At 33.9% G+C, this 25,730-nt stretch overlaps 1 protein-coding gene across 3 annotated transcripts in view; it reads left to right on the top strand.

Annotated features, from left to right (window-relative positions):
* Positions 1-25,730, top strand: part of Hph (HIF prolyl hydroxylase) — a 48,357-nt gene that overhangs the window by 19,457 nt on the left and 3,170 nt on the right. Inside the window, exons 3-5 of one of the 3 annotated variants that reach the window (XR_013028784.1) lie at positions 8,004-8,143; positions 16,377-16,448; positions 19,489-19,568. Coding sequence is in view for 2 of the 3 variants with exons in the window: in XM_076503533.1 (XP_076359648.1) it covers positions 8,004-8,143; positions 16,377-16,448; positions 19,509-19,568 (272 nt within the window). In the remaining variant the exon portion in view is untranslated. The remainder of the gene's footprint in view (positions 1-8,003; positions 8,144-16,376; positions 16,449-19,488; positions 19,569-25,730) is intronic. The other 2 variants (XM_076503533.1, XM_076503534.1) reach the window with 2 other exon arrangements.

The raw sequence follows: 25,730 nt of genomic DNA on the forward strand, positions 1-25,730 counted from the left end.
TTTAGTCATTTTGTCATATTAGAGCATCTGTCTCATTCTTTTGATACAATATTTAAAGTTGGTTAGGTGCGTCTGTAGTAAGATAAAATTTTTTTATATTTTAGACTCAAATACAGCTTAGTTACTAAGCTTGGAACTCTAGTATTGATATAGTAATTTGTTTTTTTGTTATTTTAAGTGTGTGTGTGTGTGTGTGTGTGTGAGAGAGAGAGTACAAAGTTTGTAACTATGAGAGATAATTTCTTGCTTTACTTCTTGTTTTACTGTTCTGTGTTTTACAAAAAGTAAATTTAAGAACTTATTTGTAAATAGTAATAATGTGTATACACAATCAACATATTTTACCTTAAATGTGACTGTAGTTTAGAAAACACTAGTCTATTAAAACACAGCTAAGAGAGGTTACTTTGTAAAGGCTGGTTTTATAATTTAGGATACAGTGATACGAGTGCATGTGTACTGTCATTTCCAATTCTGTAATCTTAGCCAGGCATAACTGGAAGATCAATATATTGAAACTAATAATTGTATATAAATGTGTAATGTTATGAGATTTTAACTATTTAGACTAAACATTTGTATTTTCATGTTATTATTTGTAGTAATTTTATAATAAACATAACTTAATCTATATTTATTTCTTAATTTTTATGGTGGTTATGAGGTCGGTTCGAATTGATGGATTATGTTTAGAGTTAGGATAGAGAAAATAACAGATAACATAAATTGTACTAAAAACAAATGTTTGAAATGTATTTGAGAGGTTTTAGAGATTAAACAAATGATATTTGAGATTTTTGGGATGAATATTTTTTAATCATAACACAAAAATTACTTTGTGCTAAGATTAGTGTAGCAGTAATGAAACAGACTTGATATATTCAAAAACAAACCTCTAGTAAAATATTTCATTAAAAACTTTTATTTTTATTTAAAAAAGACTTGCAATGGTTACTAAAATCTATTAAAGTTTGAAGATAAACTGCATTAAATGTTTCATAGTACAAGAATTTATTGTGTGCATATGTGTATATGAACTTGTGTACTTTATACCAAGCTTGTTGCAAAAGAGTTTAAGATGTGCTGAACAGCCAACAGTCCAGATTCTGGTTTTGCTGTAGGTTTGAAATATGGGTGATTTCATTAGTTTTATTTTTCCTGCTACAATTGCCATGTTACATTGTAGTTCACTTTGGTAGGGGTGTGTTCCTCTCCTCCTTTCTTCATATTGCTTCCAATTTCCCAGTGGTTCTGTTGTAAGTTTTCAACTTGTACACTGCTTACATGGTGGATATACCCATGGTAGGCATGTCTTAGATGCCCTATATGTAACTTTGTTCTCTACACATAGGAAATTTAAGTATTTCATGTTATCAATGCTCATAATTTGGTAAGTTAGATATTTACACATCCTTTGTTGTCTAAGTTACTTTACATGAATTGTAAATCAGATATTGGTTATTACATTGTGTTTTTAGGTACTTTTAGTTTTCCATATTCATGAATACTGTATAGCTTGTAGACTTCATTAAGTTTGGTTTGTCAGTGTGATATTAATGAGTACTTTAACTAGGTATGTTTAGATAGTTTGCAAGTTATGTATCATTTTTACCAGTCACATCTAATTCATTATTCTATCTGACTAATGTGTTTTTTTTCTCACCATTGTTAATTAAGTGTCACGTAATACTTGTTATTGTCAGTGGTGGCCCTACTTATGTGTCCTTTGTCAAATGAGTTGATTTCGATGAATCGTAAGTTATGTTGATTGACTTTTTTTCAGGAATTTTCATTGGCTTGCTTGTTTATTATTATTATGTACTTTATGGACTAGGTAAAGTTAGATTGTTTGTTAGTTCCATATTTTGTAAGTAATTTGTCAACTAGATATGTTTAGGTTGTTTGTATGTAATATATAATTACCACTAGTAACATCTAAATCATTGTTCTATTTAGATCTAATGTCTTATGATCTTACTTTTCATCAGTGTAACAGTCAATTTTTTTTTTTTTGCTTTGCTACATTGATAATATGTTCAGTTCCTTTTTTACCATAAGACTGAGTTTTGTTTCAGCTCCTTTTCATCTATTTTTGATACTATTTGGGACTTGTCACTACAGTGCTCATATTGTCAACAGCTATTTATTACTTGAAGTTGTTTATTTATGTTCAGGGTCCCTCCGTTTGAAATGAGCTTGGCTCTTTCACTGTTTTGTCAGCTGATACAAGCTCTTGTCTGACATCTGCATTCTGTGGGTCTTCACACTCATCTTTGTGTGGATAATTGGCTACATTCCAGAGACTGTGTATTTTTGCTCCTACAAAAAGCAGCACAGATGAGAGTTCTGAAGAAAGAGAGAAGACCTTTCTTACCCTTTCTCAGTTTTCTGTTTATTTAGGGGCTTTCTTCATTCCTACTTCAATTGGGCACAGCTTTTTCCACTTTATCTTTGGGACATGGAGCAAGCAGTTCAAAAGGGTTCTCACCTCACATTCTCTTGGAGCTTCAGTGATTCTAGTTCTTTTGGAGATGTGGCTTTCCTTGGAAGCTGCCATTCCCATGTGTTTAACTCTTATAAGTTCCCTTTAGTGGATACTGCTAGTTCAGTGAAACTTTTACTGAGATCAGTTTGACTCCCCTTTTACCCTTCCTTCCCATATCAGAGCTTATCTTGCTTGATGATTAGACAGAGACTGACCACATCAGGGATGCTGCTTCATCCACCTTACCTGGATTTATATCTGTTTGTGGACACATCTTTAAAGGGCTGTGGTGCATACTTCGACTCTGGTAGATTTCCAGTCTCTGGTTGATCAAGGAGTTTTTCTCCATATCACCATTTTTGAGCTTATGGCTGTTTGATGAGCTTTGTTTTGCTTCCTTCCTCTCCTTTATGGGAGGGTGGTTATGATACACTCTATCAACTCCATAGTGAATACTTATATCAGCAAAAAAGGATGTATCAATTCCAGATTTCCTGTGTTTTCAGATTCTAGGCCTATGGTCACCATGTGGTGGTTTGAGGTTGTCATGTTCCTGGCACTTTAAATGTGGTTGCTGATTAATTTATTTCATCCCAACATTATTTTCTCCGTGTATCATCCACTTGTACTCCCATTCCAATTCTGATTGGCTTCTTTGTCCATTTTACTCCTTATGGTATTAAGTGGCATGTATTCCCTACTTTCAGAGTTCATGTGCCCAACGTTTTATTCCCTGTAACTCTTTTTACCGTGGTCTTTCTCTTGTTATGCTCACTTGTTGGGTTTGTCAACTCATTAAAGTAGTGGATTTAGAACTCTCCATAGAAAGTTACTCTCTCCACAGTGTTTCTTCTTATCAAATTTGTCATCTCACCATGTCTTTGGTTATTCATCTTTGCTTCTATTGGTAAAGATCATTTGAGCTGGAATATGGATTACTTTTAATATCTTCATCACTCATTATCTGCACAGTATGGTTGTATCTTCCTCTGGATATTTCTCCCTCATATGTCAATTCTGCAAACATCCATTCACCTTCTATCGGGACAAGTCTTATCACTTCCTTTCATTTGTTTTTTATTTTTAACAACAATAATTTTTCATGCTATAATTGGATCTCACTCTGTGGTGGGTTTTGTCTGGTCAGATGTGTTTTGCCTCAATGCTCATTTGTGGCACAGCAGTGTGTCTGTGGATTTACAATGCTAGAAACTGAGTTTCAAAACTTGTGGTGGGCAGAGCACAGATTGCTCATTGTGTAGCTTTGTGTTTAACTTCAAACAAACCTTTGTCTCAAATCCAAAGTATTTACTGATTGCACAATGATGCCCATTGCAGAGATGAAATGTTCCACCAGACATTACTGCTATTATAGTTGAGTTTGGACTACTTCATCGTCCATGTAATATCTGCAATGGGACATGTGTACACTATTGCTATAGTGAGTTAATGCACCTTGTTCTTCTCATAATCCTGAATACCCTGTTGTATAATCTTGATGGATGATCTAAATTGGTGTTTGGACAAGACTCATATGTCAGCAGGTATCTCATTTCCTGTTCCTCTTCCAAATCTACATATTTTCACAGTTGCAGCATCCCTTTAGAGCTGGGGTGTATGGGTTGATCACCAGCAGGCTTTGATTTGTTGGTCTGTAGCCAGAAGGTCTTTGCATATCAATGTCCTCAAGCTCCTTAAGATATGTCTGGTGGTGAATCACTTTCTTTTTTATCTTGCCAGATATTGTTTAATATTGATTTATTTTGACAATTGTGTGGTGATAGTATGTCAGTCATCAAGGGGGCACCTGATCAAGATTGTTGTTTTCAAATATTGGATCTACTACACTGGGCTCACACAGATCACATTGATCTTATTCTGCTCATGATTCAGGTACTTTAAATCATGCAGCTGATCCTCTTTCCTGCTTCAACCAACTATATGCAACAGAGTGATCTTTAGATGTACTTGTTTTCCAATAGCTTTGTACTCGGTGTGGTTTCCCACATGTAGGTGCATTTTGTCACATACCTCAGTCACAAGTTATCCTTCTTTTGGTCCTTGGAACCTCATCCTCAGGCTCTGGCTGTCAATGTCTTCAGCCATGATTTGTTCCATATATTCTTTTATTTTTTATCTGATTACTTAATTGGTTGATCTCTGTCATCCATATTACTTTGTGTCAAGTTCTTCTGATCGTTCCTTATTGACCAGTTCAACTGTGGTTTCCACAATCACAACAGTTGCAGCTTTTCCCTCCCTTCTTTGTCAACCTTGATTACCAGTTTTTTATCCAGCTATTCACATTCATCATCCTCATACCTGGCTTTTATCCAGTCATTGTTAAGGAGATCAGGTGTCTTAAATTGAGCAGTTTTCCTTTTCATTCCTTCCACATGTCTTTGATGTAGATGTATCAGCATAAATGGAAAATGTTCCACAGTTGGTCTGTAACTCTAGTATTCCCCACTGACTGACCTACTGCTGCTTGAGTTTTTCCCATTGCTTTTCAACCTGGGGGCCCTTGGTTTCCAAGCTCTTGGGTTATCAGGCTGCCTTATTGAGAAAAACAATACCGTAAAGTTTTTGCTTCTTCTATCCTTACCATGATAGTGCATTCCTTCTGGATTCATTGTTCTCCAATATGGCTTACTCTTCTATACTAGATAATGATGTGTTCCACCATTCCCTCACTTTACCTCCATTTGAACCACTTTCCTTGTGTTTGATATTTCTTTTTCTTTGAAACATTTTTCCTTCTCCTCTTAGCCTGTGGATGTTGAAGGTCTGATTTGTTTGCCATTGGCATTTTATTGTATGCATAATCATCCCACTTGTCTTCTCTTTTATCAAGATCATCCCTTCCTCCCAAAGATCTTGGTGGCTAGGGAGGGCAAATGTTCCTTTTCATCTATTTCTTTTCTTCACCCTCATCCTAATCCATGTAAACTTCTGTGTACAGTCTGTGTTCTTCATTGTTATATTGCCTACATGGTTTCCTTCTGTAGTGCCTGTTCCTGATTCTCTATCCCATGGCAGTCTTTCTGTGTGAGGAGCTTTCCCATTCTACCTTCACTAATTAGATTCAATTTTAGATTTGATTGGCTTATTCCTCTTTGTTTTCTTCCTCCTGGAATTTGTTTCAGATGCCTTCTTATCAGACTTGGCAATTAAAGTTTTTTTTCTTGCATCTTGTCTTCATTGGCCATTGGAAGAAATCCTACAGTCATACATGAGGGCTCATTATTTACACAATATATATACTTTGTTGTTGTTGAGCTTTTATCTACTACCTATAGCTGTTTTTTAGGCTTCAGAAAGTTTGACATACTAAGTTTATATTTATAAACTTGTCTTCCTTTCAGGGGCCCTAGCCTCATTTACTCTTTAGGTAAGTAGTACCTAACCAGGTATTCTTCAACTTGAAATTTGCACTATACAGCTATGTTGAATCAAACTGTCTTTTACGACTTCAAAATGCTCACTGCTATGATGGGGGTGTTACACAAGATTGTTTGTTTGTTGGTGAATAACCATATGATGTAGTTTTTTTCATGAATTTGCCCATTCTAGACCATAACACCTATGGATTGCATGGGTAAAGCAGAAGTGGATAGCTGCCCATTCATGCCCTACCATGCTTTATATTGAATAAACAGTTTTGAGTCCCATTGCACTGTCTTAGATGGTGTTTCTCTGGACTCTTCACTGCATTTTCATCCCCATTTTATCAAGGGAGTTCTTACTACTTTCCAGTTCCAGGCTGCTTGGGTGTTCAACCATGGAGGCACCTTCCTGCAGGGGTTCTACATCAAGATGGCTATAAATATTCAGTGCAGAGTAGAGTAGTGGTGTTTTTTATGTGTTGATGACATGTTATTCTCCAGTATGCAATATACACTTGCAAAGAAGAGATACATCATATTTTAGATCACCCCTTCAACCAGGAGCCCTCATTCTATCCCTCTGCAGATGTTGAGATTTCAAAGCTGGGTTTTGGATTTAGAGTAGAATCAGTCACAAAAGTTCTCACACATGTTTATGGTTCTCTGTATATTCCTCCATTCATCATACTTCTCCTGTGTCATGGGTCCTGCTGGAGGTAAGGGAGATTTCTGGTTCTCTTTTTTTTTTTTGTGTGTTTTGTGTTTTGTCTTATTTGAAGAATGTTATTGCTTTTCAAATGGTTCTGGTCAGTTTCTCTTGGAGGAGTTGGTTTATATTACATAGCTTTCTTTTTGATACAGGTTGTTGGATCCTTGGATTTTTAGGTGAAAGCTACCATGCTCAAAATTCAGAGTGGCTCTAAATTTTCCCACTGTCTCTTGAACTTCAGGTTGAAGACAGTATGATCCTCATCATAACCCTTTGTGGATGCCAGTTTCCATTGGCATCAGTTTTGGATGTGTAGTTCATTTGCCAAGTACTGGTCACTCTACACCTAGGAACATATCCACTGTTTTACACACTTTTATACTTTGTAGAATTAAGTTATATTTGCAGTGTTAGGATCACTATCCTGTGTTATTTCTTTATCACTTGAATGTGCTTTCTTTTTCTGCCCTTATTTACTACACATTTCATGGATGGGGAAGAGTATACCTGGTTCAGAAGTGTTGCTGTTCCCTTAATCAGGTCTTTGGATCTGTTTCTTTCATTTCTAGGGATATCCTTCAGATGCTTACACAGGGTACTTCTGTTATTATCCTGCAGTGGTTCAACCACCCAATCAGTGTGGGATTCCAGCTAATCTTGTATGAAGGAAGTACCATGTAAGGGATTATAATTTTCCCTCACTGAAAATTTATTTCTAATAGGTAGTTCCATCCATTCACACTTCCAACTCTTCTTCCTCACTTTCCTCTGGTGCTTATATTTTCTGCTAAATCTAAAAGTGGTGGTTTTGTTGAGGCATGTAGAGGCTGTTGCATATGATGTGTATGTCACACTTGCATACATTGGTGAAGTGATGCATAATGATTTATGTGAGAGATATTTTGGAATAATTTGATTCCATTAGAGATAAGCAGAAGGCTTGTGGCATGCATAAAGAATAATAAAAGTCTGCATATATAAGGTAGAACTGGATGAGAATAGCAAATCTTTTGATCAGAAGGAAGTACCTATTGGAAATATGTTTCAAGGATATGAAAATTATAGCTTCAGTGCATATTGAAGAAACTGAGGAAACTACAATATAAGCCTCTTTACTACTAATTATCCATAAGTGTTTTACACAAGTTTTTCTAGTCTACAAACTGCTGTTGTATGTTATACAGATATTACTATAATATAACATGGAAGTGTTTAAAATTAATCTTAATATTCTGATACATTATAATTTAAAATAAGCCCTAAAATAAAGATATTATTGTTTGGAATTTATTATATATATTTTTGTATAATAAATATATATGTAATGCCCTATAGACAATTAGTAAACATGGAAAATTTTTGTGTGTACTAACTTTCCTAGCATGTGATTTTTTTAATCTCATAATGACTGCTTATGTTTCAGGAAAATGGTGGTTTGTTACGCATGTTTCCTGCTGGACATGCAAACCAAGTGGTTGACATAGAGCCTATTTTTGACAGAATATTGTTCTTCTGGTCAGACAGACGTAATCCACATGAAGTGCAACCAGCTCATGCTATCAGGTAATGTAGATATTTTATCTTTATGTTTTAGACAGATTGCATAATAATAGCTAATGTAACTGTATAAATTATGTATATGAATGTTGAAAAGTTATTTTTACAGGTATGAAAAAAACTATTGTAATTTTTAAAACTGTATAATTGGATTTTTCTTTTTTTTTTTAACAAAACAGACATCCTTGTATTGGATGCAAACTTATTCTTTTAAAGTTTCTCAAAATTATTGGATATTTAGTAAGCTATCACAATATCAGTTGAAAGCAAATTTGACTTACTCTTGAAATGCTAGAATTTCTGCACAAAGTAATAGCTAATTGACAAAAAAAAAAGTATAATTGATCATTGGTGGTATGTTTATTTATTAGAAAATGCCAGCCAGTAACCTTGTAAAATTAAGTATAAAATTAACTTTTACATTTATCTATCTTAATTTTAAATACAGAAACTTGCATTCCTTTTCTAGTTCCTCATTGGTTCTGTTATGATTGTAACTATTCAGAAGAAATGCATTGGCAATACTTAAGGGAGTAGGTATTTCATAGGATTTCACAATGACCTTTTAGGCAAGGAAACATATAACAGGTTTTACATATGCACAGGAACTACCTACTAAGGAATCAGTGAAACATGAGTAGTAGTACCCTGAAACAAAAGTGTCATGGCCATATAATTTGGCTGAAAGGAGTGTTTTAGTATTGCATACTAAGACAGTAATTTTTTTCCCACAAACAAAACTATAGCTAACATTACAAACAAAGGACTTCCTATTAGATATGTGTTCCTTTGTGTTATATGCATAGTAAAGATAACACAGTGTAACACAAATTTTGTTCCTGGATAGTATGTGTTATTTATCAATTGCTTGTGTTGTAAATACAGAAAATGACCATTATTCTCTTCAAACTTTGCTTTTGTTACCTGGATAGTGAAATTTAGAAATTAACTTACTTTCTATGTAAAAAATGGACAAATTTGCACATTTTCATTTACATAAGGTCTTAATAAAACATAAATCAATATTTACATGTATTTATACCAAAATTATACAAAAATGTTTAAAAGTGAGTAGTTTTTCGAGATTTGCGACTGTAATGTAAATTACTTTCACGTATCAGATCCCAAATAGTCTCCCATAATGTTTTTGTTATATGCTCCTTGGTAGTGGCATTCAAAGTCCAGTATATCTTGGTGGAAAATGATCACCTTGCTCCTCTGAGTATGCTCCCATGTTCTCCTTTACTTTAATAAGATGAGCATCAAGGATATGGACTTTCATTTTGCTGTAGTTCTTCACCAGATCTTCAACCAGTCCATATAGTTTTTGGCCTTGTGATTGCCAAAGAACTCCCAAACTACTGCTACAAAGCTGCCCCAAGCTTTTTTTCTTCCTATTGAGCTTCTTGGGGAATTCTGTGCACTTCAGGATCTTTATTTGTGGACCAACAAAAACACCTGCTTTGACCTTTGCCTCAGACAGCTTAGGCAAGAAGTCTCCCATCATGTTTTTGTTATATGCTCCTTGGTCACAAAAGTAAAGTTTCAAGAGAAAAATAGGTCTTTTCAACTTACTTTAGGCATAAGCAATTGGGAAATAACACTTTCTGCCCAGGAACAAGAAAAAGTAATAATTTTGTTACATAGTGTTATTATTAACAAATAGACAGATAAGATTTTATTCATGAAGTGAAAAATGCAGTTGAAATTACACTATTGAATTACATTATCTACATTTTTATTTAGTAAAAACACTTACACAAAGAATGACTTTATTTTAATTACAAGGTACTTATGATCTTTAACAAAAGCTTGTCAATTATTGAGAGAATACATTAAGAGATCTCAGAGTTACAGTATGTATTGTTGCACAAGAGAATTTCCCTATGCAATGTCCTGTAAGTTACATCAGCCCATTGTAAAGATTTCAGCAAACAGTATTACCTTGACATTTCTTATAATAGTTCACTTTCCACTTTATGAATGATTTTGATCTCTGCAAGAGGTCATCTTGTATCATCACAAATTTTCTTATCAAATGTAAACATTGTACTGTGTCTTGGTTTAGCACTAATGTTTTCACTGTCTTGTATAGTATTTATTACACATGACAAGAATCTTTACAGTTTTTACACATGAAATGTGTAATAGGCTTTTTAAAAACTTTTAAAAAGACAGTTATTTTTAACAAAAAGTTGTTTTAGTAGAACAGTTTTGTGAAAAGTTGTATGGATAAACCTTTAGAACAATATTAGTTATATTTTCAGTTTGTTACAGGTTTTGTACTACATTATATACATAACTTTTCACATACAACAAGTTTAGGGTTAAACATTTACTTACTCCTAAATTGTTGTACCTGAAGATGTCTGTCATATTAAATCAAAGGCTGGTATATAAAATCTTTAAAAAATCCAGAATAAGCTGAGTATGGAAAGATCAATCTGACGTGTAAACAGTTGGTTTGTTGAATGTAAATGATTACTGAGGCTCAAAATCAGGGACAAGATTTGAAAAGTCAGTGGGCAGTATACTTCTGCCCCCTTTTGATTTTGCTCTCCGATAGTCAGAAGTTGCTGATGCCCAGAGCATTACTGATATTCTTAGCAAAAGCTTTTCCCATGCATCTAGTACTTTTGCCTCATCCCCCACCACTTTAGCCAGCAAGACTTGGGCAGAGTGATCACTTCTTTCCTTTCAGACTGGTTGTCTCTATGAGTATCATCGCGCCTTTACACTGGTGGAACTCAAGTCCTTTATTCATCAGTCTGGCAGTACATCAGTTGGACCTGATGATATTTACTATGAGATGCTGTGCCATTTCCCTCCTTCTCTTGGTGCAGATAGCCTAGTTACTTTGCATCATAAATTACCAAACCAATTAACAACTAACTCTCTCCTCCTCCTCTTGCTATTCTTCTTGTTGTTTGTAACCAGATCTGGCAGTAGAATTATTTTCCTGATGCTTGGTGCCATGCTATTGGCCTCCCTTTTTCTAAGCCTGGGAAGGATCACAAGAATCCTTCATACTATTGTTCAATTGCTTTAACAAGCTGTCTCTGTAAGATTTTAAAGAGGATGGTTAATGCTCATCTTGTTTGGTTCCTCAAATCAAACAACCTCCTCTCACCTACCTAATGTGAGTTCTGATGACAGCATTCCACTGTGGATCACCTGATTCAACTTAAAACATCAATCAGGGAAGCCTTTCTTAAATTACAACATCTTGTTTCTGTATTTTCTTACCTTGAGAAAGCTTATGATACTACATGGAAGTATGGCATCCTGTGAGACCCTCCACTCGTATGGGTTATGTGACCATTTGCCCATTTTTATTAAATATTTTTTAATAGCTTGACAATTCCAAGTCTATATGGGTTTGACACTTTCCTGTTCTTTCCCACAGGAACTTGAGGTCCCTCAGGGCTGTTTCTTGATTATCACACTTTTCATTATAAAGTTGCAAGTGGTTTCTGTGTTGATGAATTTCACATCTTGTATCAGTCGTTGAGCATGAGGTTCATTGAGTGGCAGCTACAGACTATCCATAGTCATTTATCTGAGTAGACCACAGCAAATAGTTTTATCTTTACTTGCTTTAAAACTGTTTGAATGCACTTCTGCTGCTGCCAATGGGGTATTCATCCCAATTCTGAGCTCCATCTTGGAGAAGTTGTTCATGAGGCAAAGCTCTTGGGGTTTATCTTTGACCGCAAGCTGGTCTTTATTCCACACATCAAGTAGTTACGTGTGAAGTGTACAAGGGCACCGAACATCCTCCATGTGCTCTCTTCCACATCTTGGGGAGTAGATCGATGCTGTATGCTAAAAGATCTGTTGTGTCCTCATTCGATTGAAACTGGACTATGGGTTTCTGGTCTATGGCTCTGCAAGGACTGCAGCCTTGAAGATGTTGGTTTCTGTTCACCACCAGTGGCTTTGGCTCTGCACTTCTCTGGTCCAGAGTTTGTACACTGAGTCTCATGAGACTCCTCTTCACCTCCACCATTTGCAAGTGTTTTACTCTTTGTAGTAAAACTTCAATCTTTACCATAACATCCCATCTGAGGTTCTGTTTTCCTTTCTTAGTGCGACATTTTTCTGCAGAATAGACAGTCTGTTTATGGTTCCTTTTGGCCTTCATATTCAGATGCAGTTGGCTGAATTGGGTCTGTCCTTGGGTGATATTGATGTCTCCATTGGTTAGCCCTTCCCACCATGGCTTATTACCATCTCATATGTGACCTTTCTTTGAGTCATCTGGAGAAGGTGGATACTTCTGATTTGAAAGTACCATCTTCAATTTGCCAGACATCTTTCAAACCATCCTTTCATTCCCATTTATATGGATGGTTTGAAATCAGGTGACTGTGTGGGCTCTGCCATGGTTTGTTATGGTTCGGTGGTTACAAGCAGAATCCCCTCTACAGCTTCTGTGTTTACTGCTGAACTGTACGCCATTTCTCTTGCTCTGGATTGCATAGAAGCTAAGCAGTACTTAAATTGCACTATTTATGCTGACTCACTTAATTCTCTATTGGCTTTTAAATTGCTTCACGTTAGTTCTTATCCTGTCCTTGTTGATTTTCAAAACCAAATGGCTTGCTTCTCTTTATCATCTATTTTTATCCAGTTCTTTTGGATACTGGACCATGTTGGCATTTGCAGGAACAAGCTCACTGACATCACAAGTCTTCTGTTGTGGTTTTATCATGGCTGTGTCTGTGTTAGATGTGGACTATGGTCCTGTGTTTAAGGTTCAGCTCCATGCCAGTTAGTAGTTGACTTGGAGGAAATAACGTGATTACAAGCTTTTACAGATAAAACCTTCTATTGGACTTTGGCTGTCTTACTTCCGTGAGGATCAGAAGGAGGGAGTTGTTTTTGCTAGGCTATGCATTGGTCATAGTTTTTTTAACTCATCTTTTTTTTTCTTGTTTGGGACTGGCACACCAATGTGTGGTCTGTGTGACACTCAAGTCATAATAGCTCACATTTAAATGTTGTGCTGTCATTGCATATTTTCACCATTGGTTCACCCTTCATTGCAATGGTGACAATGTCTATATCAGTTGTGTTTTTAAATTTTAAAGCCATTGGTCTTTTTAACTCTAAGTTTTTAATTCAAAAATTGGACTCTGTTTTGTTTTAACATAATTTCTTTTTATGCACTTTAATCATTTTACTTTTATTTTGTAATTTTTTAATGGTTGTATGGCACAAATAGCCTAGTTGCTTTGTGCCAATGAACAGTAAACAGACAACCAGCTACCACCAATTCTTTTCACTTTGTCTCTTATACTCCTTTGCCAGCCTCACTAAGTTCTGTGTCATCCTTCTCTACCCACACTTCTTCACATGCAGGCTTTCTAGGTGAGTTGCCTCCTTGATTTCTGTTCCAGCTAGACCATCATTAATAATGGTTTATCAATGTAAATAGGCTATTTTCTACTTTTGGTCTATACACTGGAGTTACAATCCTTCTTGACCAACCATTCTTCACTTGTCATCCTTTGTCACTTGACTTTATCGAAGGAGTCTATCAGTTTCTTGTTTCAGGTTATAGGGTGGCTTTGTCTTCCACCTTTTGGTTTACCAAATGTGCTTCTGTGTTTTTTTGCTCTCCTACCCAACCTATATATCATTAATTCTACCTTCCTAATCTTCCTCTCTCTGCTTTTCTCTTAGATACAAACCTAAATGTTGTCCTTTGCACTCTTATTCATCTTCCATTTGAACCTTTGTCGTCTTACACATTATATGATATTTCATTGACTTCCTTGTTTATATCCCCTCCACCCATTTCTAACTTTTATTACCCTTAAGTTCTTAATCACCTTCTTTGCATAGTCATGGTCCTCCAGTTTTTCTGACAGATTGGATTTACTTGGCATATTCTTCCCTTTCCCTGGATGATTGTCCCCATTTTCATGTCTTTTTTTTTCGTTATAAGATCTGTCACTTGTCCATGTTCCCGGTTGCTGATTTTAGTCTTTCTGTGGAGAACATAATCATTGTGAATATGTGGACTATCCCATATACCTTGACATCTCACTGACTACATTAGGTGGCTGTTTCATGCTTTGTGGGTTTTTCTTACTTCCAGTTTCCTTTCTGCAAACCTCTGTTTCTTTGTAATTAGTAATTACTATACTTCTTTTTATTTTTTTTTACAGGGACCTCATTCTCATCAGTTATGGATCCCACACTGTGGCAAGTTGTATTTGACCAGATATACTTAGTCTCAAATCAGCATTGGTCTGTTTTGTGACCCTGCTAGATGGTTACAAAGTTGTGGCTCTTCTTACTGCAGACATGATATAAAATTCCATATACTGCCAGGTGTTGATTGATTGACTCCATCAACATTGTTGCTCTTCATTTCAAAGTAAGATATTGTGGTCATCCATTGCGCTGTCTTCAGTGTTTCAGTTTTTTTCAATGCACTTCCTTTCTTCTTGTGTATTATGGAAGTCCTTGCCAGTCACTGGTTTCTTGCTGCTGGGGTGGTAGACCATGAAGGTCTGTCCTCCTTAGGTTATGTAATTCCACTCAACAGTTTTGAAAATCAGTATTGATGAAATAATGCATTCTCTGCCATGGACCTGATGAACAATTCGGATATTGCTAGGTGTTGATTATAGCAGTATACCATTTCCTTATATCTACTGCCAGGTGTTGGTTGATTGGCTCCATCAGTATTGTTGCTCTTCATTTCAAAGTAGGATATATATGCAATATATATATATATTGCATTTTACCTCTTCAGTTGAGGCATTCCATCTTTCTACCATCCTTTTAATGTTAACTCCTGGTGGATCAAATGTTGTTTTGAGACAGTCTAACCACTTAAGTTTTCACGTGCTTGGCTGCTACCGTTTTCCTACCATGGGCTGGAAAATAAATTTCCAGTGCTGCCAGATTTTGAACTGGAGATGCAACCTCAGATTAAGGTCTTTTCCAACCATCTATTAGAATTTGGTTTCTGGTAGATCTGTTGTTAGTTAGAAGCTTGACAGGACACAAATTTTTGTGTGTGTAAGGCTGAGTTCCCTATTCCTACAGCAAGCTGGATGCATTCCTAATGCAGCCAGGTCTTGGACTGAAATATCTGCATTTGCAACTTTTCTGCTGGATGTCAGTCTCTGGTTGATCAGGTATTGTTTGTGTTTAATAATATGGGTTCTTGGTATGTTAACCCATTTTTAGAGGTGAATGTTAGAGACCATCTTCCTATTTGAGAGCCTGATGTACAATTCTAAATACTGTCAGATGTTGGTTGAGGTCCTACTCCTAGTTACAACTTAGCCACTTGATACCTGTGGGCTCCTTATCTACTGGAAATTTTTTGGGGCTCCTTCATTTTTCTTTCCTTTATGATTTGGTGACACTTCTGATGGGTGAAGGGTTTACCTGGTCTTTTTTTTTTTGTGTGTGCACCTTGAGGTGGATTCTATTTGCTCTGTTGCCAGCACAGCCATGTCTCTCTCATATATGGACTATGTATGGTCCTGTGGTGCCTGGCTTCATATTAGCTAACAGTGTATTTGAGGTGAGTGACTTCATAATAAGGTTTTCCAGATCAAACCTGGTTTTTTGGCCAGATCAATGGGACCTGCTGTTGTTATTTGGCTGTATAGTTTCTCTAAAGATCAATGGGAGAAAGTTCTCTTGTTATTGACAAGACTAATGTGCATCAGCTTTTGTGGGTCATAGGCTTTTTTATGAAATGAGATAAGATACTGCATTGGAAGTTAGTTTAACTCACTTTATTTGTACATTTTCTAGTATCTTAAAATGTATTTCAACCAACCTTTCTTTGCATGCTTTCTCTAGGAAGGTCATATTCTCATCAGCTCTCTACTACTTTACTCTGCATTGGAAGTTAGTATCCTCCTATACTTTACTCTTCTTATACTTCCTACCCATCTTCCCCACTTCTGGTGTATTGGTTGATTTAATCATGACCAAGGTGGTTAACAGTTGCATTATTAGAGAGGGTGCTGGTTATGGTAGGGTGGCATAACATTTCTATTAGTGAAAGGTTACTGCATGATCATTTACATGTAGATTATGCAGAAAGAAGTAATAATTACAAGGCTAGTGGTGAGTGAAAAATATGTGCTGAAAGAGGGCAGTACTAATTGATACTTTGTGTGTGGAGGAAAATTTCTATTAGAAATGCATTTTCAGTTTAGAAGAATGTTAACTTTTATATCATGCTCATTTTCATTTATAGGTTTGCCATAACTGTTTGGTATTTTGACTTAGAAGAGAGAAATCAGGCCCTGTTGAGATTTCAGGAAAAAAAGTAAGTTGGAGTTGTGTATATTAACGTTTTTGGTTTTTTTTCAAATGTGATCTCAGAAATTAAAAATGGTTACTAGCAACATCTACTTTTGCTAGTATATTTTTTGTGAGCTTCTGAGCTTGGGTTTAGCATTAATATTTTTGAGGTCAATAATGTTTGTTTTATTCAGAATATGGGTAAAACTGTGTAGTTATAAGTTTAAATTATAGTAAGTTGTTTTGTTTGTGTATTGTCTAAAATTAAAAACTGAAAACTTGCAGTAAGTGACCTGACTTAACTCTGTCTGCTCGGGCATCATTTACTGAGCATGATACAAGGTTTTGGTGGCTTACATTCAAAATTTCATTGAATTATGTTTTGTTTATGTTATAGCAGTTAGCATAACATAAAATTGTAGTTGTTGATCCATATTTTAATAGCATACAAGTTTAAAATTCTTAATTTTATAAGGCAATATTTAAAAAAAAAAACTGAATTTCCCCAAATGTGAGAAAGGTGACACATGTTCTGAAGAAGTTCGACCTTCTTCAATTTATTCTTCAGCCCTTGAATGAGTACAAATTTTAACTCTTTCTTCCTCAGGTGTCCTTTGCTATGCAAGACAAAGATTTAATGTCTTACATTCAAACTTTTAATGAAATATGGTTGATTTATGTTATACCAGTTGTATAGCATAACATCTTAGTTAACAATCCATATTTTATTAGTATATAAGTTTTAAGTTCCTAATTTATAAGAAAATGCTTAACAAATACTCGCATGTGACATATTTTCTCAAGACATATTGCCTTCTCTTATTTTTTTACCACCATCACCCCTTGAAAGAGTAAGAAATCAAACAAATTATGCACTACAGAAACATCATTGCTCAGACAAATCATGTTTTTTATAGCCTTCAATTTTGTTTGATTTATAGAACTACCAATATAAAATCAAATCCTTCCTGCCACACCCACCTGTCACAACCTCTCAGGATATGTTTGTAATTCTCTCTTATGTTTAATTATACATTATCTATAAATATAAACGACATAAAGTCAAGGTTTTAATATGTCAAATGATATATATTTCATAATACTGTGTTCTGAATAAATAATAATCAGTTTCACTTAGTATACAGACAAGGTTTCAGGGAGAAACTCAACAACTAGCTTGGATGAGTTTGTAATGGCTCTTTTTGCATATTTAGAAAGCCAAACAAAGTGTGAGAGTTATGGAAAATTATGTATTTTTGGCATGTTGTTAGTCTATGTTCTTTGATGCATTACTACCATTAGTATGAAAAAGAAATAGGCTTTAATGTCCTCAACAATTGACAGCAAGAAAAATAAAAGATTCGGGAAGTACTTTATTTCTTGTTTTTTGTGTTTATTGTTTATTTATGATTATAAAAATAACCAATATGTTAGAATAGGGTTCTTTTTAGGTTACTTAAGATTAGGTAAAATGATGTAATAAAAATGTTTTATGAGGCATAGATGTGAGCAACAAGTGGATAATGTAATTCAGTAGCATGATGTGAGCTGCATGTGTCTCAAATGATTTACAACTCGTAATGGCATAAGTAGTAGCTAGACATGGTTCAAATGGTGAAAAAACAAACTTAAATTAAATTATAAACACATGTTTACTGCTATGAGTTTGAAGCTTAGTTTATTTAGATTTTTTTCTGGTGGTTATGAGATTGGTCAAATTAAAGTATCCTATTTTGAGTTAGAGTAGAGAAAATAACATAAAATATAAAGTTTAGTTTAAAAGAGTTTGAAATGTATTTAGGAGGTTTTAGGTGATTACACAAAGGGAATATGAGATTTTGGGAATGAAGAATATTAATTTTTAATATTAATATGAAAATTACTTCTCACACACTCTTGAAAACAAGTATTCAATATACTAAAGGACAAATCTTTATTTTAGCCTGTTGAAAATACTTCTAAAAATATGGTTTTGTGTGCATGAAAGACTTGTAATGTTAACTGAAAGACTTGTAATGTTAACTGAAAGACTTGTAATGTTAACTGAAAGACTTGTAATGTTAACTGAAAGACTGCATTTTGTTGAAAGTTAGACATATTAAATTATAAAGACTTTAAATATGTGAAAGAGGCCACATGGTCTATGAAATTGACCAAGTCCATGTTTAGAGAGTTATTTTGTTGTAAATTACTCATTGTAAAATCTTAAATTTTCAGAGAAACCATGATTTTTATAGCTTTCTGTTCTATTCGGTTACAGAGCCATCAGATAGAAAACCAGACCTTTCTTGCTGCACTTACCTGTCATACCATCTCTTTCTAGATTTGTTAATAGTTATTCCTTAAATTTAATTTTATATTATCTATAATGAATAGAAAGACAAATTGCTTAATGTATTATGCAAATTTTTTTGTTAGTACAAGATATTTTCCCATGGAAAAGATAATGACTAGATTGTATGAATTTATAACAGCTCTTGTCACATGGTTAAGAAGCCAGAAAATTTGTGGTAAAGTTTCTGCTTTTTCAATGTTGTTATTCTATGTTCTTTGGTGCATTATTATCAATAGTGTAAAAAAAGTAGGGTTAAGTGTCATTGACAGTTGACAACAAAAAAGAAGACATGAGTAAGTATTTTATTTCATGATTTCTATGTTTATTTTTTATTTATTACTAGCAAAAATACCTGCCTTTTGGGCAGGTATAACTGCTGGTCCTTGCAGAAGGCTATTGGCTCTATGTCCTCTTCTGGAATTGTCTGACAGTTCTACAACAGTGTACTCATACTTAACATTTAATAATGGTCACTAACCATGAGAAAAATGACTATTTAAATTTTATTCTAAAACTGAACTATCATCCAAGCATTATATCACAGAGTAGATTTTATTGAAGTATTTCTCTAAGTACAATTATGAATGAGAGTGGCTTGCATGAGATTTTTGCTTTTTAAAGTTTTTTTATTGTTTTATATTTTAAAGATATTAATTTTTTTGTAATTTTTATTGGTTAAATCTTAAAACTTATTTTTGTGGAAATTTCAATTGCTTTATTTATTTCTCAGCTATAAAAATACTGTTGCAGATTCGTGATGATCAGTGCAGTAGTTTTCTCGATCCGAATTTTGGAAGAGTACATCACAAGGTTGATTATAATAAGATTATAAAAGTAACTAAAATGTAAAGTTGGAGATCTATTTAGATTAATTAAGGTTAGATTAGGGAAGAAATAATAATAAAATAAAATATATAAGGCATGCATGGGAACAGCTCATGGGTGACAAAATTGAATAGCATAGTGTGAGCTTCGCATTCCCAAGTGATTTACATCTGTAACGGCATAAACGGCAGTGAGACAAAAGACAATAAAATTTAGTTATAAATAAATGTATGCTCTTATGGGTTTAAATCTACTTAGGATGAATGAATGTAGTTTCATGTTAGAAGTAGATGTCATTCTAGAAAGAAAAAAAGGGGTGTAACTTAGATTTATCTCAGTTTTTTTTTCTGGTGATTATGAGGTCATTCAAATTGACTAACTTTGTTTTGAGATTGAGTGGAGAAAATAACAGGTAAAAAAACTGTTGTACTCAAAACAAACATTTGATTTTTGAGATAAAGAAAATATTTTTCACCCTGATGTAAAATTCACTTTGCACATGGATTATTCAAAACAAATAATAAATATTCACAGACAAATCTTTTATTTTAGTTTATTAAAAATACTTCACTGAAAATGATTTTTTATAAGTGAAAAACTTTTAATGTTTTCTGACAGATTGCTAAATTTTATGATGGTAGACTTATGTTAAAAGTTAATAATATAAAATGTTTAAAGACTTTAATCAAGTCCAAAGAGAAAATGAGGTTGGTCAGATTGACTGAACCCATATGAAGGCAATTAAAGCTTAAATTGATATTTAACTAATTTTAAAAGTATTGTTATTTATTAAAATTATTTTTTTCAGGTTACTTAAGGTATTCCTGAAATTTTGGTAACATATGATTAAAATACATTAGTTTTCATATTATTTTGTTCATATTAAAAAATAGTCATAATCTGTATCTTATTTATGTTAAGCACTACATATTTGTATTAAATAAGTTTAATGCAATATTTGAATGTATCAGGCATGTACATTTTTCAAAGTTTTCCAGTGCATAAACAGTTTTTTATTTTGTTTTAAAGCAATGCATTAAGAGGTGTTAATATGGAATCTGTTGTAGAAATTGAAGGTTAGATGAGAGGTATATTATTTTGAAAGAGTATCTGGTCATAATGGGTTTAAAAGACTTTATCTTAGTTTCCTGTTTATAAAGTTCATACCTTTTCTAAAAACTGTTTATTATTATTAATTTAGTTTTTATGTCTGTTCATCATTAAAAACAAATCTCATTACTCTATGTTTGGTTCTAAAATTGTGGGGTGCACCTCCATAGAAATGTTAAACTAAGGGAAAAATTATTACAAATATCATTTATTTATCTTGCCAAGTTGCATCCCTTAGCAGTTGTGAGACCTCATGCAACTTGCAAAAAAAACATTCAAAACAGCAGACAACTCAAACATGAACAACCGCTTCATGAACATTGAAGGTAATTATATCACAATCAATTGTAACACATACACACATTACTAAGGGCACTCAGTGCAATAGAACAGCAACAAAAGTGGAACATGATTATGCAACAAAACAAATTAGTAGACCCATTATACTAGTAAAAATATAAGAAAACATAAAATTTTGTGTAACAAAAGCACCAGAACAAGAAAAAATTCAAAACTTATTATTTGAGAAATATTCTCTGAGGTTATAAGAACATCTCTCATTTTTATACAACTTATCTCTAAAAGTAGGATACATACCAACCACTTGGAAACAGGCCTATATTATATTCCAGAAGGAAGGAAGATAAGTGAACAGCCCCCCAAAACTATAGATCCATAAGTCTATAAAGCAATCTAGGAAAACTAATTGAAAAAATTATAAATAATGGACTGAAGAATTACCCAGAAACTAAATCAGTACTCCTGGAAATATAAAATGGCTTCTTAAAAGCAAGATAAACAATGTATGATCTTGGAGGAGTAATGGAAGAAATAATACATGGTTTTAACAAAAAACAGTTTCATGATAAAGTATGGCACAATGAATTTAAATACAAGCTCTAAACTGGGACTCCCCATAAAAATTTTCTGTGTTTGTAACTTCCTGGAAGATAGAAGCATCAAAGTAAATTCTGAATTTACTTTGAATTGGTGCTTTACTCTGGAGCCAGGTGTTTCTCAAAAAGGGAGTACTTAATCCTACCCTGTTTATCATTTATGTAAGCAACATGCTTCTCAAAGACCCAGTTCTCACTTTTTTGCTTCCAGTTGACAGGTGATGTTGCAATATAGAAGAGTGTTCTAAACCGAACAATAATAACAGACAGTATGTGCCAACTACTAAATGAATTAGAATTGTACTGCAATAAGTGGAGAATTAAACTAATATACAGGAAACACAAGTCCTGTTATTTACAAAATTGTACACAACAAGGGAAAATATGACAATTATATCTTAACTGTCTTACAGGTAGCAACATAAGCAAAATTCTTAGGTATTACACTTGACCGAAAACTAAACTGAATACCACACATGAATAGCATAAAAACCAGAATTTGAGTACCAAGTTACATTTGGAGTCTGACTGGCAGCAACCAAGGAGTTTTACCAGGACATGTACTAAATATTTACAGAACATACATGAAATCAATTGTGGAATATGCTTGTATAACAGATAAATTTACCCAAAACACATAAATTATAGCATTTAGAGTCCCATGATCAAGACATTCAGTCTTTCTATTCAAACATACCAACACTATTCTAGATAACTTGCATCAGTATTATTAGAAAAATATTAATAAAAATGAATTATTAGTGAACTACAGAATCTCGTGATGAATCAAGCCCCCAGTACCTTTCCCCTCTAAACGTCATATGTAAGAAACATACTGGCCAAACAGTGCTAAGCTAACTGCATTCTAAATGCAAATGTAGTTCTACTGTAAAAGGTTTTTGTATTTAAAAATACGATTATGAACACGTGTGTATATATGATTGCAAAGTAGAACTGTATTGTGAACATGGACTAATAGTGCAATTATGTATAGTTACGACAGAAAGTGTTCGTACCCCTGCGTCGTGAGTATTCTTTTCCTCATAACTTAAAAAGTTTCATGATTAGGATAATGAAAGTATAGTATATTATAAATATTATACTAACACACATCTACGTAAATTTTTATGTAAATTGAACAACAAATAAACTGTTTATCAACAAATAACCAAACATAGGAGGGGCAGAAAGTGTTTGTGCATGTACTTTAATGGTCAGTTGTGTAGCCTTTCAGATGAATCTCTCCTCATAGCCCTCCATGATCGTTTGACAGTACTCGACTGGTATTTTTTTCCATTCTTCTTCACAAAAGGCCTCCAACTCTTGCAAGTTTTTCGGATGATGCTAATGAACCCTGGTCTTCAACTCATGCCAAACGTTTTCAATTGGATTGAGATCGGGTGACTGCGATGGCCAGTCCAGAACGCTTATATGGTTCCTTTGCAACCAGGATTGCACATATTTCAATGAGTGCTTAAGGTCATTGTCATGCTGGAAGATGCAACAATGCCCAAGCCACAATGTTTCGAGCATCATTCTTGATATAAGTGCCTAATATATCAATGCGTTCTTTTTTTTTTTTATGATTCCGTTGATGTAGTGAAGGCTGCCTGCACCAGAAGAGCTGAAGGAACCCATAGCATGATCGAGCCACCTCTGTGTTTAACTGTAAGGACAGTGTTCTTTGGAAGATTTCATTTCCCCCTTCTTACAGAAAATATTGTGAACATCATTGTGGTCGAAAAACTCAATTTTAGTCTCGTCTGACCAAATAATACTCTTCCAATAGGTAAAGGGTTTATCTACATGCTTTCCTGCATACCTCAATCGTGCTTCTAAATGAACAGGCTTTAAATATGGAGTTCTATGAGGACAGCATGCTTTGAACCCAGAAGAGTGTAACTGTAGAGGTGCTTACTTCAACCCCAGTTTCCCTATGTCATTACGTGTTAAACGAGGGTTCCTACTAACTTCTCTGAGAACCTTCCTCTTGGTCCTCTCTGGAATTTTGGTGGGGCGTTCGGAATGAGGGAGGTTAGCAGTTGATCCTGTAAGCTTAAACTTGGCATTTATGCTTTGAACAGTAGATTTTGGCACATTAAGTTGTGTAACAATACCAGAAAGAGACACACGAGACTTGTATTTTGCAATACTTCATTTTTTAAATCACTGGACAGTTATATCCTGTTCGCCATGATGACCAAGCAGATAATGACGGAGACGATGCTAAATTGCCAGAAGTACATTTTCTACTGGCTAAATTACAATAATTATGAACCCAGTGTCTAGTTTTGGAATGGTATAATGTAGTTTATTCACCAAACTAAACAAAGTTTTTACAGGAATATCCGTTTTTTCACACATTATAAATTGTATGAACACTTTCTGCTCCTCCTATTTTTGGTTATTTGTTTATAAACAGCTTGTTTGTCCTTTAATTTACATAAAAATTTATGTAGATGTGTGTTAGTATTATATTTATAATATATTTTACTTCTATTTGCCTAATCATCCTACTTTTTAAGTTATGAGCAAAAAATCACTCTGGACGAAGGGGTACAAACATTTTCTGTCATAATTGTATAAGTGAAACTAGTGAAAGTATACGAGTTAATATTACCTCATAAATTGGGCACACCACAAATAGAGCATGTTAATTAAAACTGCAGACAATGGACAAAATTTAACATACTTTGAGTAATGCTACATTGTAACAAGGGTTATTACCTAGGATTAAGTAACATAGCAAATATAATAACAATTCCTGACAAGAAAGAAGAGGCTTAAACATGGACCGAATCCCAATGAAAATTTTATACCTCTTATTAAGTTAAGTGCTAAATATTGGTTATGCAGCAGTTCATAGGACATACAGTGTAGCATCAAAGATGTTTTATTAGTAAACTCATGGTAGTTGGTACTGTACCTTTGTGATGACATTTGTAGCACCTCCCTAATTTTTGTTTGTCATCAACTGCCATATTACTTGTTTCAAAATCTTCAGTTCCAACATACAATATTCAAAATTACTTATTACTGTACACTGCATTATTCATAGACTTACTACAAGTATTTAAGAAATTTATCTGGTAAATATTTCATGTTAAATATTAGTGGTTATCCCTGATACTCAACATGTCTAGTGGATCTACTACAATCCTGTTTGGTTTTAAAGATCATAAGGAATTCACTGACACCATGAACTTTCGAAAACATTAGTTTTTATTTTGTTTCATTTGCTGACCTTTTTTTATTTTTGTATAGGAGAAGACATTAAAACAAAGACTATGGGATTAATGAGTAAAATATATATGGGTAAAGTTTTAATAAAGTTGCTTGGTACATATTATTCTTATTCTTCTGGCTATATTTTTCTCATATAATTTATTACAAGGTCTTGGTCTTAACTCCTAAAGTCTCAAACACTCAGGTTTTGGTCTTGAATAATGAGGTCTCAACTACAATGCTGCTTAATACTCTCTGGAGTGTTAAATTAATAATTTTTAATATGTATTTTTGAATTGTTGACTTGCTATGTTAATTTGGTACTTACCTAACTCTCCTAAGCTGGCTAAACCTTGTGAAGTAGTATTACCATTGAGCTGACAAAGTAGTGCTTTCTGATTATTATTATTAACAAGATAGAAACAGTACATTAAATTAGCCATGTTTATTACTGGGTTGATTTTAAGTTATGATCTATGTTGGTACTTGCCTTGATCATAAATTAAACTTGTAAACAATGCACAAGATTGTTGAAGGTCACCTATCTGAGTAAAATGTCACTTGATAATGGTACATATATATTTATTGTTAAAATCAAGTTTGTTTTGTAAAAACAATTTAAAAACTGCATCAAGTGGTGAACATTAATTTAATGTGCTTGGAGTAAGAAAAACCTTTATTAAAGAATTTTCATTATTCACATAGTTTTACTTAAGGTCTTAGGATCATCAAATGTGTAAGGTATAATTATAAAAACTAATAGAGAAAGTTTAACATATAAGAGTTATTTTGAATATGAAAATTGGTAAGTTGCTCAACAGTCACATCTGATATTAAGTTGAAGGAAAATTGAATGTCTAAGAACTGCATTTTATAGATGGTTTTTGGAATCACATGTTAACAGCTCTTTCGGATG

This window comes from Tachypleus tridentatus, chromosome 6 (genome assembly GCF_004210375.1).
Source record: "Tachypleus tridentatus isolate NWPU-2018 chromosome 6, ASM421037v1, whole genome shotgun sequence".
NCBI lineage: Eukaryota > Metazoa > Arthropoda > Merostomata > Xiphosura > Limulidae > Tachypleus > Tachypleus tridentatus.